The 13,047-nt window shown below is 37.1% G+C and overlaps 3 protein-coding genes across 4 annotated transcripts in view; all 3 read left to right on the forward strand.

The window, feature by feature from the left end:
• Positions 1–4,039: 4,039 nt before the first annotated feature.
• Positions 4,040–5,181, forward strand: LOC116040223 (C-C motif chemokine 4-like). Its single transcript, XM_031285513.2, has 3 exons — positions 4,040–4,494; positions 4,583–4,709; positions 4,970–5,181. The coding sequence occupies exons 1-3, from the start codon at positions 4,428–4,430 to the stop codon at positions 5,076–5,078; spliced, it is 303 nt and encodes a 100-aa protein (XP_031141373.1). The 5' UTR covers positions 4,040–4,427; the 3' UTR covers positions 5,079–5,181.
• Positions 5,182–7,654: 2,473 nt separating this feature from the next.
• Positions 7,655–9,265, forward strand: LOC116040252 (C-C motif chemokine 13-like). Its single transcript, XM_031285553.2, has 3 exons — positions 7,655–7,838; positions 8,724–8,847; positions 8,997–9,265. Exons 1-3 carry the CDS (start codon positions 7,766–7,768, stop codon positions 9,091–9,093), a joined length of 294 nt encoding a protein of 97 aa, XP_031141413.1. The 5' UTR covers positions 7,655–7,765; the 3' UTR covers positions 9,094–9,265.
• A 2,302-nt stretch (positions 9,266–11,567) lies between these two features.
• vps9d1 (VPS9 domain containing 1) overlaps positions 11,568–13,047 on the forward strand; it is a 25,150-nt gene continuing 23,670 nt past the window's right edge. Inside the window, exon 1 of one of the 2 annotated variants that reach the window (XM_031285485.2) lies at positions 11,568–11,723. In XM_031285485.2, the coding sequence (XP_031141345.1) occupies positions 11,583–11,723 (141 nt within the window). In that variant the 5' untranslated portion in view covers positions 11,568–11,582. The remainder of the gene's footprint in view (positions 11,724–13,047) is intronic. The other variant, XM_036003233.1, reaches the window with a different exon arrangement.

Genomic DNA, 13,047 nt, shown 5'->3' on the forward strand with positions numbered 1-13,047 from the left:
CTGGACATCTTCCCATTTCGAAGGGAAATAAGCTTGATGTGTTTTTCATCTGCTGCACCAAGTTTCCTTGGCCGACCACTGCGTCTACGATCCTCAACGTTGCCCGTTTCTTTGTGCTTTTTCAAAAGAGCTTGAACAGCACATCTTGAAACACCAGTCTGCTTTGAAATATATGTCTGGGAGAGACCTTGCTGATGCACTATAACTACCTATATACTATAATTGGTTGATCATACACCTGACTACAATCCTACTAAATCCCTGACTTTTTGCAAGTACCTATAAGAATTGATGCTGGTTTGAAGGCAAAGGGTAGTAACACCAAATGTAGATGTGATTTAGATTTTTCTTTTGTTTGCTCACTTTGCATTTTGTAAATTGATAAAAATAAACAATCATTATTTATATTTTTGAAAGCATTCTTAGGTTACAGCATTTTTTCACACCTGACTAAGACTTTTGCACAATACTCTATATATATATATATATATATATATATATATATATATATATATATATATATATATATATATAGTATAGAGGAGTTGTGTTAATTGGTCTTGGTACGTGGCCTATTGTCACACCCTTTCATCAGCTGATTGATCAATAATAGCATCAGTTGGTATATAAGAGCTGAGTCATTCCGTTTTTGTTCTTTGGTTTGGAGTCGCTCAGTAATTGTGAATTTAAGTTGGATTCTGAGTCATATTTAGATGCCTGTAGTCCAGGCGCCTTCAAAAGGCCAAGAAGGGAACAAATATGCTGTTTGATAGTTGCTCCTTATGTAATACAAAAAAAGAGAGAAAAACACATACAAATACACATATTGTCATGTCTCGTCCCTGTGTCAGTTTTTGTTTTTAGTTTGTTTCGTCTTTTCTGTTTAGTTTTCCATTTCCTGTTTTATTTCAGATCACTTGACTTCCTGGTCTTTGTTCCTTCCCGCCTATGTGATTACCCGTCCTCTATGTGTTGCACCTGCGTCTCATTGTCTCCCCTGTCTTGTGTATTTTAGTTCAGTCTTGAACAACGTTAGATCTCAGTTTTCATTCACTACCAGCTTTGTGGACATTTACAGAGACCCTGTTCACTGGGAGAAAAAGGCCCAATCATATCATCAAGACAATGGCAGGCAAGGTAACAATCACCAAACTACGTAAAGGTCTCCAACAAGGATCAGGTACGGCAGGCACATATCTCAGTTGCTTAATTTACTTTACTAAAGAAATACACAAGTATAGTTTATATCAGTTAATGATGTACATGCCATGTTTATATATTCTACTTCACAGTAAATAATCTATATGATCCCCACCACCTGCCAGGTTCTAGGCCTTATTAAGACGGCCAATCAGAATCAGGCAACAGCCCAGACATCAAGAAATGAGCGGTCTTCATGGTCCCTCTCCATCTTTCAGATGGAAATCCAGGAAGTTAATGTTGGAAGGGGTGTCAAATGTAATTGTGAGTATAATCTCGCTAATTATGCCAAAATCCAAAATGTGGTTTGACTTGTGTATTTAGAACATCAAAACTCTGTGTTTAAGATGGATATCTTGTTCAGTTGTCTGAAATTGCTGCCAGTTCTGCATACGTGATATGTGCTCTTTTTAGAAGAGGATTTTATTCCATCCATCTTCGTCCGCTTATCCCAAACTTCCCTTTCCCGAGCCACATTAACCAGCTCTGACTGGGGGATCCTGAGGTGTTCCCAGGCCAGGTTGGAAATATAATCCCTCCACCTAGTCCTGGGTCTTCCCCGAGGCCTCCTCCCAGCTGGACGTGCCTGGAACACCTCCCTAGGGAGGCGCCCAGGGGGCATCCTTACCAGATGCCCAAACCACCTTAACTTAAGGCTTTTATTCTATGTGGTTAATTAAGTTAAACCTTTTTCTTCATTTTATTAAATATATAGTTTGTTTTTGTGTGCATGGCCACTCTGTGCCTGGTGGACCCTAACCCCCGCCACACCTCCTCATGCCACGCCCCTTTTTTTTCTTTCTTTTAACCCAGACTGGTCCAGCTGCGGCCTGCTTGACTGTGAAAGCTACCCACCTCCCGCACGCACGCACGCACGCACGCACGCACGCACGCACGCACGCACGCACGCACGCACGCACGCACGCACTTCATCAGTAATACATCATACTACATCTGTGAAGTGTCCTGCGATAACTTCTGTTATAAATAAAAATAAATTGAAATACTTAACCCTTGTGTTTTCTTCCCGTCGGCATGAACTTGTCCTTTCGGGTCAAAATTGAAAATGAACTTTTTTTTTTTTATTCATTTAATTTATATGAAATTATACTTTTTTTTTTTAAATTTTTTAATTTTTTAATTTTTTTTTTTAAAAGTATACATTATGAATATGTATACAAATGACTAGTTCAGATCAGAGGATGTTGAGTGGATCACAGACTGGTATATGTCAAAGTTTAGTCTGGATACTGTTTTGAGACCTTTTTTAAACACCCAAAAAGCAATGGAAGTAATCATTAATTTTACCTGTGAAGAATGTTGTATGGGTTGCAAACCATACAACGTGCATCCATGTTATTTTTGGGTCATTTGGTTGAAAGAAACCCATTTTTCATATTAAAAAAAACCCTTTGAAAATGGGTCAAATTTGATCCGAGGATAACACAAGGGTTAATTCATTACTTAGCTCCACCTCGACCTTATACAACATAATACTGAGTCAATAATTATAATCCAGTTATCCAACAATCACAATATAGGCCTACTGATAATACAATCATAAAACACCAACAGAGGCCGTTCTGTTGCCTAATGAGTAATCTTTAATAATTATACACGTATATGCTTATTAAAGTAAATGTTGAATATAAGGTAAAACTTTATATTGAGTATTCTTACATTGCTGCATTGTTACTTTTGCTTAAGTTAAGTAAAAGATCTAAATACTATTCATTACTTGTAATTAAGTAGCAGTGTGTCTGCTTGGGCTTTGTTTTTTTTGCGTAATACTGTACATTGTGATGCCTATTATTGATGAGGTTGCAAATGCATGCACAGTAGTGATCTAAATAGGTCACAGATGCATTGCTAAACCTGGGTGTGTGTGTACATGTCTGAAAACAGCTGCGATAAGATCTTTTGAACATGATGCTATCTCATCACTTCGGTCTGCACCGCACAGATTAGTATGAAGTGGGAAACTGACTCATGATAAACTGGTGATGTAGGAGGCAAAAAAAATACTTTGTGTTTGTATTTATAATCCCACAGCCCTCTGATTTCTACTAACGAAACCCTGAACTTTGATATTTCTTTAAAGCCAAAATATGTCAAGTATATATTTTTTTCCAATTGTCACTATGCTGTGTGTATTTTGTATGCACATTCTGTCAGACAGAGATCTCATTGACATAACCTGCAACTTTAAACAAAAGTACAGAGGCATATGTTTTCGGTCTCAAACAACTAAACCAACTGTAACGTCTATCGTCAAGAGAGAAATGACACCGGACAGCTGCTCCTATTTATGTACAAACTTATCAGCCCTCACACATACTGTAGGTCATTTTGGAATCTTACTTATTGTATTTTAAACCATGCTTAACCTTCTAAACGTGGTTAAAAATTAAAGGTTGACGTAAACAGATAATCATATATATAACACAAAGGTACAAAGAGAAAGGTAATCAAAAGCAGAAAGTTCTATTCTGTGCAATTCATTGACGGAGTAGTTAGACATTTTGGTAAACACGCTTTCTAGTTAGATGAGAAGATCAATACCTCTCGTATTTAGTGAGGGGTATCAGTTTTTGACCAATTTGGTTGTTTTGTGTTATTTGGATTATGATTGAAGTTAGCTTTGTACATTTGAAGTCATGTTGCAGTATTCTTCTGGGAATGTGAAATATGTACAGTAAATGTGAAAAGAGAAGATGACTTTAAGCTCATTTTATGAGAACCTTTAGAACAATATGTCCCTTTGACTTGAATGTAAGAATACAAATGGGTTTATGTTGTCTGTACTTGATCTGCTCTGTGTAAAACTTCTAAAATGTATGAAGAACTTTAATGCTCATGATGACCTTTCCATGGACTAAAAATGCACCGAGATGTATACGATAAACGCGTGGCAGACTTTTGTTTTCTGGGGTAGGGGAGCTGATTTCAATCTAAACCATGGCCTTTCCCTTCACTGTTAACATCCTCCCCTAACTAGACTAGACACAGCAGGCAGTCGCAGTGGAAGTTCTGTAGGGTAATTCTGCCCCTTATGTCTCATCATGGAAGGATTATGATTATTTTTGGATGGAAAAGCTGACATAATTTCGGTTCCACAATGAACAGGGTTTATATATATTTATCGGACGCAGTGCTAAGAGTCGATCACTGCAAAGGGAGAAGAAGAAGAACATCATCATCATCAACATTATCTTTTCACTGACAGCATGATGAAGACTCTCTGCTTCACTCTGGGGCTGCTGCTGCTCACCGCCTGCTGCTGCAACGCCATGCGTGAGTGATCTGCGTTTGTGCCTCATCATCTTCAGAGTTTGCTCACAGACATGTTTGTTCTGACTCTATCCATTTACCTTCCTCACAGCTGAAGCTCTGAAGTTCAACACAGCACCTGGAAACTGCTGCTTCAAATTTCACACACGCGAAATACCATTACAGCGTGTGTCCAACATAACCAAGACCCACAGCGCCTGTCAGAACCAGGCATTCATGTAAGTGTGTACCTCATTCTTCTACCATTTTTTGTCTTGTCATTGGTGATGACATGATGAATAGAAAGATGGATGACCATGACCTCCAGACTATGAACTACTCATCATCACTGATGTGATCAAAGTACTATTAGCACTTAGGTTATGATCATGACTGGTATTTATATCTAGCTACATGTAGGATTATGCTGTAGTTTAACCAACACATTCTGGTTTCAGTGGAGTGGAGATTTAGTGTTTCTCTTGTGTATGTTTTGCAGAGTCCAGACTATCAAAGGAAGACAGATCTGCTACAGCGGGACATCCCAATGGGCTCTGGATGTCTACAATCAGCGCCACAACACAGAGGGCAGCAGTCAGCAACACTAAAGATGTATCATTGTATAATACTGTGATAATTCGATGCCTGATTTTGCAGACCTAAATGTGTAAAGACTTTCTATTTTAATAAAAAATATAATTGATGTATTTATTGAGCTATATTGACGGTTATGTGTATTTTCTGAGAAGAGTGTGTATTGATTAGAGTGAGAAATAGACTGAAAGAATAATTATATGGGGTAAGACAACAAATCTCCCATGTTGAATTTAAATTATCAGTTGGTCAATGACTGACCCTAACTAAAGACAGATAACACTGAAGATTAATTTCAATATCCACATTTAATAATTCATTTGTTAAATTTCACTTCAATGGATGTGGCAGGTCATCCTATCCTCATATATCAATTAACTATTTAACTATCTGCAACCCATGTAGTTCTACTACAGGGCCCACAGGTCTGTAGGAAGACAGTGGAGATGGTTGTATCTGTAGTGCTGGAATAAGTACTTATTTAACTCTAACATTCAAAAGTTCTGCAGCCGTTCTGTCAGTCAGCGCTCCCCTGCACAGAATTACACCACAAGTTGTTTTCTTGTTGTGATAAGATCAGTGAGGTTTTAATGTGACTTGCAAACTTATTACAGAACACCTTGGTTCACATGTGAAGTGCTATGTTTTTCTGCCTCTGTGTGACCACACTTTAATACGCCTCGAATCAGCTAAACCTCTGTCTATCCTGATAGCATCAGGAGAGGCTGCAGGTCTGTGGTGCAATGAGCAACTTTATCTGCATGTCCCTTCATTTACTGCAACAACACCCATCCTAACCTGGGACAGAAAAGTTTTGATTACATTATATTTGCTTGGTTCAGGAACACAGAACGTTGCATGGCCTAATATAAAACAATTAGCAGTTTATTGGAACACACATTTCTTTGTCTTTCTATACTTGAGAGGACCCTCATTGACATAACCCTAGTCTCTCTTTGCCAGACCTTCCTCCACAGCGCTGCGGAGGAAGGTCTGGCTAGTCCACACAGCATTCCTGGATGGGAGAAAAACATGCTCTGGTTTATTGGCATTTCTTTAAACCAATCACAATAGTCAAAATTGCCTCAGGAAGGAACTTGTTTTGGTGGAACATGTGCATGTTCAAAAGATGTTTTAGTCGTGTGAGAGAAAACTCAGATTGGACAAAGCCCAAGACAACAGATATCCGGCCTAAATGGGTGAAATCCGGCGGAATAATCCCGGAAGTGGAACGTCAAGGATGTACACTAACATAACCCCAACCCCTACCTGTACCTAATGTCACTTTCACTAACCTCTACATTTTAAGGAGTGGAACAATTTTGTATTCAACTGATATTATCCAGGGCTGAACTTTAAATCCAACCATATATCTTTCTGAGACCTTCTATGATTTATTAGTATATAAGTTATTACATGAGTTCAAATCAAATGTTCTGGTACATAAGTATCTAATACACATCTCAGATATTTTGAATATTGACACTACCAGTTGAATATATGTATATCAGAAATCAGAATCAGAAAAAGGTTTATTGACACAATAAGTACACTTACGTGGAATTTGCATTGGTATCTCTCACTCAATGCCACTTTCTGGTCCCTCTCAGGTCCTAAAATAGCTTTGGTTTATTCTTGCCTACATACATACAGCTAAACATAGGGTAAAATGTATGGAACTCTCTCCAATCTTGAACATGGTAATACCCATTACCATTGAGTTTCTAACCCTAACACTTTGAATTGGTCAATTATTGGTTTGATGAATTCATTTATTTATTTTTAAATATATTTAGGAGTTGTTATCCATACAAAAGAAGTAACTAGATTAAGACCTGTGCCAGTGCAAATTCATGAAACTACCAGTCATGATTATAGTCCCCTAACCTGACCAAAACCTAATTCTAACCTTTACCTTAATACCATTTTGGCTGCGTCAGCCCCCCCTAGGAAGTTGTGGGAAGATGTCTGACTGACTGATGTCTTTAGAAAAAAAACTAAAACTTGAGAACACATATATAGGCCTTTGTAATAATATCTTGCTTCTCTCTTAACAATTCAGTCTAAAGTTACTTATAAGCAAAGATTTGAGTTCTCAGCTCAATCAATCCTGTCCAACCCACCCATATCCTGGTTGCTATCTGTTTCTGGTTGAAATGCTGTTGTATCTGGATCACGCTTTAAACTCCCAAAACTCAGAACCAACAGATATAAACACTCTTTTGTACCTGCAGCCATTCTACTTCTTAATGCTGTAAAGAACCATAGATAACTTATTGACTTACTATTTATTGATTGTTTACTGTTTTTTTTATTGTTTTTAACTATGCCTGCAAGGTAGGCAATCTCTGTATTGTGTGTGTGATTGTGTGTGATTTGTATACTATCTGCTGCTCAACAAATTGCCCTATTGGGGGACAATAAAATAACTTGAACTAACTTGAACTTGAAATGCATATCATGTCTTTTATCAACAGATCAAAAAAGCTGCAGAAGTGTTGCTCGTTGGATTTCTAATCTCGACCCTCAAACTTCCTGTCACTCAAAATTGTGAAAACACCCACTCTGGCAGTTTTTTTTTTAGAATTGTATGGGACCATGAGAACATATAAGCAGCTATAAGACACACAGTGATCAGAGCAGATCACTTCAGACAGCAAAGACTGAAGAGCATCATCCCTTCTACACTTGTACACAGGACATGATGAAGCCTCTCAGCTTCAGCAGGGGACTCGTGTTGCTGCTCCTCACGGTTTACTCCTGCACTGCCATGCGTAAGTCTCAGTCTCCTTTTGGACCAGATTGGAGAGAGGTCTGTTTTCTGGATTAGGCTACCGGTGATTTTTTTATTTCATCATTTCATGAAATATACCTCATTATATTCATATATAATGTATACATTAGGCTGGGCAACAATTCAATATGATAATTTATCGTCTTTCAATGGAACCATATCGTGATGAAATCATATATCGAGATATTGTGATATACAATTACGTTGTCGAAATTGATAACAACATTTTAAGGGTTCTGAAGCACCCCTAGATTTAATCCCGGCACCCCTAAAAAATTATTGCTAAAAATAAAAACAAGTTTGTGTTAATCTGTTGTGAGTTAAGGAGTTCTGCTCTAGGAATATCACAGCACCGTGAAACTAAACCCAGAATCTAGATATCTAGATCATTCAGAAAGATGTCTGTTTATCCATAAATAAATAGAGAAATATCTGATTTCATTTGTAATAACCCCTGACCTTTGTGGCCCTGTGGCTCAGCATTAAAGTACATTTTCTAAGAATTGTTGGTGTCTTTCTAGTTACATAATTTAATGTTTCCCCTATCATGGTGGTCCAAATTGATGTTAAAGTGCACAGTTACTTAAAAAAATTACGTCAAAAGGGTACCAGGCACCCCTAAAGCTCTGATCCTAGGATCGGCCCTGTCTGCGGTGTATAGAAACTAAAAGCTGCTTCTGCAGGTTTGGTTCTGATTCAGTCAGTAGTTATTCAGTGTGAGGAGTCAGTGTAGTTTTAAGAGCTGAACACCTCTCTTCAGAATGACATGAGAACACAGAATTCACATGCTGACCTGTTGTGTGTTGAGCTCAGTGAATGACAGTGGGTAGTGCTAAACGATCCACGTTTTGTTTTGTCTTTCCAGCTCATGCGTTGAATGGAATAGCACCTGGGTCGTGCTGCTTTCAATTCTTTACAGGAAGGGTGCCGCAGCCGCAAATCACCTCCATCATCAAGACTCACAGCAGATGTCACGAAAAGGGATTTGTGTATGTCTGACATTTGTTTATGTCACTTATGTGGCCAGTTTTTGTCTGAGCACAAAACAGAGAATGAAGAGAACAAGTAACTAAATATGACTACATTTCAAGGAAACATGGCAGAGAAATTGTTGAAAATGTATTTTCCTTTCCTACAGGGTCAGTACTGCCATAGGGAAGGATATCTGCGTGAGCCAGAATCTGGGCTGGGCTCAGAGAGCTTTCGAGCAACAGCAAGTCATCAAGGACAAATGATTCTGTAGTCACACTGTGATCAAACATGTCCAGCTACTCAACCTCCAGCTATCATAGAGCTCTGTCCCATCTTTTTATGATAATCAAAACAGATTTTTCCATGAAGCTTTGCACTGTGAACTTTCATGCAGCTATTTTTAATTTACAAAATGAACTGATATATGCAGTCATGCACTGTAAGAAATGATTCTGTGGTCATGTAGATTTGAATTAATGTATTAGGTAAAATATATTCAATATGATTGTGTTTTGGATTTTGAGGCAAATATTTAATTAAATTTCAAATAAAAATGTTTGGAATAAAATCCAACCATTGTAGTTAAATAAAACATAAGCATTATATTTATCTAATCCCAAATAGAGAGAATATTGAGTTAATTCAAATCAATGTAATCAGGCTAATTTTAATTGAAAAGCACTTCCTGTCAACCTAGCTAGCTAGCAGCTATAATGTTACCCAGCATGCCGTTCGGCTGTGTAAATTTGTAGGCTAAATGTAAAATTATTAGTGTTAGAAATTTTTAATGTCACAAATAGTTGTGTGCTATGGTGTTTTATTCTATTAAAGAGAGTTAGTTGTGGGTTATTAATTGTCGTAAATTTACAACCATGAGTGAGAAGGGTACGAAGTTAACACGGCTCTCGTTCTGAAGTCACTTGCAGATCAATTTGCTCTCTGCGGCATTGCACCGGTATTACGGTATATAAAAAATTCATATATGGGAAATTAATACCCGTATATCGGTATACTGCCCAGCACTACTACAATGAGTCGAAAGCACAAAAGTGAATTGCTAATACAATTCTTATTTGAATATTTGTTAAGTTCTGTACTTTCTGGGCCATAGACTAGTTATTCCTAAGAAAGAATATTTAGATTGAATTCATTGCATTGATTAAATTCAAATTGATGTGCAGATTAATGTAGATGATTATTACTCAATTATATATCATTGATATGTAGAATTAAATTAATTTTTATTAGTACTATTTACACATTACGGAGTTTATCTTTTTCAAATCAACTCAATATTTTTGTTTAGGTTATAATTAATTCTGTACTGTTTTCTATTTGAATATACTCATATTAAATGGATAACTATTAAGGGTCTCATTTAATTCATATTTACTCAATACCAAACCATGTGAAATTTAATTAATAATATTGCTTGTAATCTGTTGCCTCATTTTTATTGAGTAGATATGGTGTATCTTTTCTTACAGTGTGAAACGAAAACGAAAAATAAATATGTATGTTGTACATAACTTAATCTTTATGTCACAGATTTGTATCTGACTGTGATTTTATTAAATTAGTGGTTCCAGCATTGTTTCAGCAAAGCTTTTGCTTTTAACTTTTCACATCTTACAAAGCAATTCATTCCTGTAATCCTTTCTCATGTCTAAAAGTTAACAACGTCATTATTTAGAAGAGGTCACAAAACAGCCAATAAGGGCCTATAAGTGCATCATTCGTCACAGTATATCGACAAAAGTGATCACAGGAAGTTAGCGATGATAAAAGGGAAAATATACACGTACATAAAAGTAATTCTGCAGCACATTTAATGCTCCGAGCATCTTCATTGGATTCAATGGTCCAATCTTTCAATATGAGCCACATCCATGTCTGCCTGAGCCCAGAAAATGTGATGAATAAATGAATTTGATACACTCCAATATTGGTTGTCTATTCCTTTGAAGTGTGGCCTACTTAACAACTGCTGTGACTCTTACATTAAGCATTGCACAACCAGCTACATGTGCTTGGAAAAAGACATAAGTGACACCTTTTAATAGCAGACATTGCTCTGCCCATTTTAGTTATAATTTTTCTATATAACTAGGCCAAGACATTCTCATATCAAGGGTAATTCCCCAAGAGTTTAGTTTCTGTCACATGCTCTATATGAGAACACTGCCTAAGCATCACACACATATAGATGTATTATTATTATTATTAGGCTACTGAATAACTTGAAGATCTGACAGATTTCATTGAAATTATATTTGATAGGATTTCACGTGACAAATAATAAATTGATTGATTGGTATGATTACCCTGAATTGTGAGACACTATTTATGGTAATCACCATTGGTGGCTATAAACAGCAGAATAACAGTCTGTTTCTGGACCAGTAACTCTATACATTAACAACAATGAAGACATTACATATTAAATCTTTCTTTCATTAGGCTATTAATGGACACAGCGCCAATTCAAACTCTGTGGATTGCGATAAAGAAAGCCTGTTGGTCTAGAAGCTGACTGGCTTCATGATACATTGTTCTCCAAAGGATACTTGAGAAAGGTTAACCTTCTTCTTACTTAAAGTTCATATAAACTAAATTGTTTTAATGACCCCTGTGTGTGGCTAGATGTGACCGAGATATAATGTGGTATCTGTTTACTGTTGATGGATTAGTGCCTTGTCTCTACCAGTACAGCAGGAGGCGGTACTCACCATCACAGTGTCTACAGTCGGCCATGACTCTACACAAAGAACAAGAGGAGAAAAGAAGAAGAATCCGGACCATGGCTACAGCTGACAGTGGGGCGAAGCCCCTTCAAAAAGCTATGAAAATGGCGAAAGTAGCAATCCAGCTGGACGGAGAGAACAAACACAAGGTATGGTATTACACGGCTCGACAGCAACGAGAACACGAAGGTTTAACCCCACAGGAAACACTCTGGAGTGATGTAAACAGACGATTAGCGTGATCTAGGATGGCGAAGGCATGGCCCGCCTTACTTTGCCTTTGATTGGCTGGTCCTCGTTGCCTTCGTCGGTTGAATTGGTTAAGGTTAGGGTAAGATTACAAGGGCGAGCCAATCAGAGGCAGAGTAGGGCGGGCTATGCCTTCGCCATCCTTGGAAACGATGTGATCCGTTACTGGGTTTGCTAGCTGACCTGTCATCTCACGATAATTACATTTACGTTACCGTCTTCATATACTATTTTAAATCCTACCTGGGCACTTACAAACGGTGAAGCTGTGAAAACCAAAGCCTTATGTAATGAATTTGATTTGTAATTCTTTTAATTTCATTTATTTAATTTTGTAAATTTTGTTTGTTTGTTTTTGTTTTGTTTTTTAATGATCTCTGCAACTACCTCGAGCGAACATTGCGTTATATTCCAAAAGCAAGAGCGCTTTGTCACTTTATATACTACTACTACTACTACTACTACTACTACTATTTATATACTATACTACTGTTATAACACTGTACTTGTATTTGAGACTATTAATAATAATAATCTTAGCTCACTATTAAATTAGATTTGTACAACTACAGACAGATAAATATTAACTTTACCTTTTTCTGTCAGATTTCTCAAAGCAACAAGCTGTCTTGAACATTACACTACACTCTTATCAAAACGTATATAATATCATTAATTAAGCACATATTAGTTGTTAGTAATAGTGAACTACTAGTAATAGTGAAGAGTTTCTTTTAAAGACAGTGTTCACCCTGGACAGGTCTGAAAACAGTGACTTAGTTTAACACGTACTCAGCAGAAACCTGTAAATGCAGAACAGTAAATAAAGAACTGGCAAGAATAGCAAAGTCATCACTGGTACCTAGAGTGACTAGTCAGTAAAATTAGTTTTGTCATTGAATTGATTAGTAAAATGTAGACATAAATGTTGATATAACCATCTGAATGTGTTTTAGAAGATCTGGCATGGAGACAATTTAATAAGCAACAGACAGCACAACATCATAATTAGTATTTAGATGTTAAGAGTTCCATCACTCTGTGCAAGAGCATTGTAAAAATTGCAGGCCAGCCAATTGTAAACATTGACATTTGATTATAATCTTGGGTTGGGGACCATCAGGCATATTTTCTTTGCTGATGAGTGAGTATGTCTGACCCGTCTTTGATAAACATGACATTGGCAAACCATTTGTCTCTAACTACTCCTGAATTGATCAATCC

This window comes from Sander lucioperca, chromosome 7 (assembly GCF_008315115.2).
Source record: "Sander lucioperca isolate FBNREF2018 chromosome 7, SLUC_FBN_1.2, whole genome shotgun sequence".
In the NCBI taxonomy this organism is placed as follows: Eukaryota; Metazoa; Chordata; class Actinopteri; order Perciformes; family Percidae; genus Sander; species Sander lucioperca.

Coding starts and splice junctions, on each gene's coding strand:
- LOC116040252 (XM_031285553.2), top strand. CDS start 7,766: ATGATGAAGCCTCTCAGCTTCAGCAGGGGACTCGTGTTGCTGCTCCTC. Junction 7,839..8,723: donor TTACTCCTGCACTGCCATGC/GTAAGTCTCAGT, acceptor TTGTCTTTCCAG/CTCATGCGTTGAATGGAATA. Junction 8,848..8,996: donor TGTCACGAAAAGGGATTTGT/GTATGTCTGACA, acceptor CCTTTCCTACAG/GGTCAGTACTGCCATAGGGA.
- LOC116040223 (XM_031285513.2), top strand. CDS start 4,428: ATGATGAAGACTCTCTGCTTCACTCTGGGGCTGCTGCTGCTCACCGCC. Junction 4,495..4,582: donor CTGCTGCTGCAACGCCATGC/GTGAGTGATCTG, acceptor CCTTCCTCACAG/CTGAAGCTCTGAAGTTCAAC. Junction 4,710..4,969: donor TGTCAGAACCAGGCATTCAT/GTAAGTGTGTAC, acceptor TATGTTTTGCAG/AGTCCAGACTATCAAAGGAA.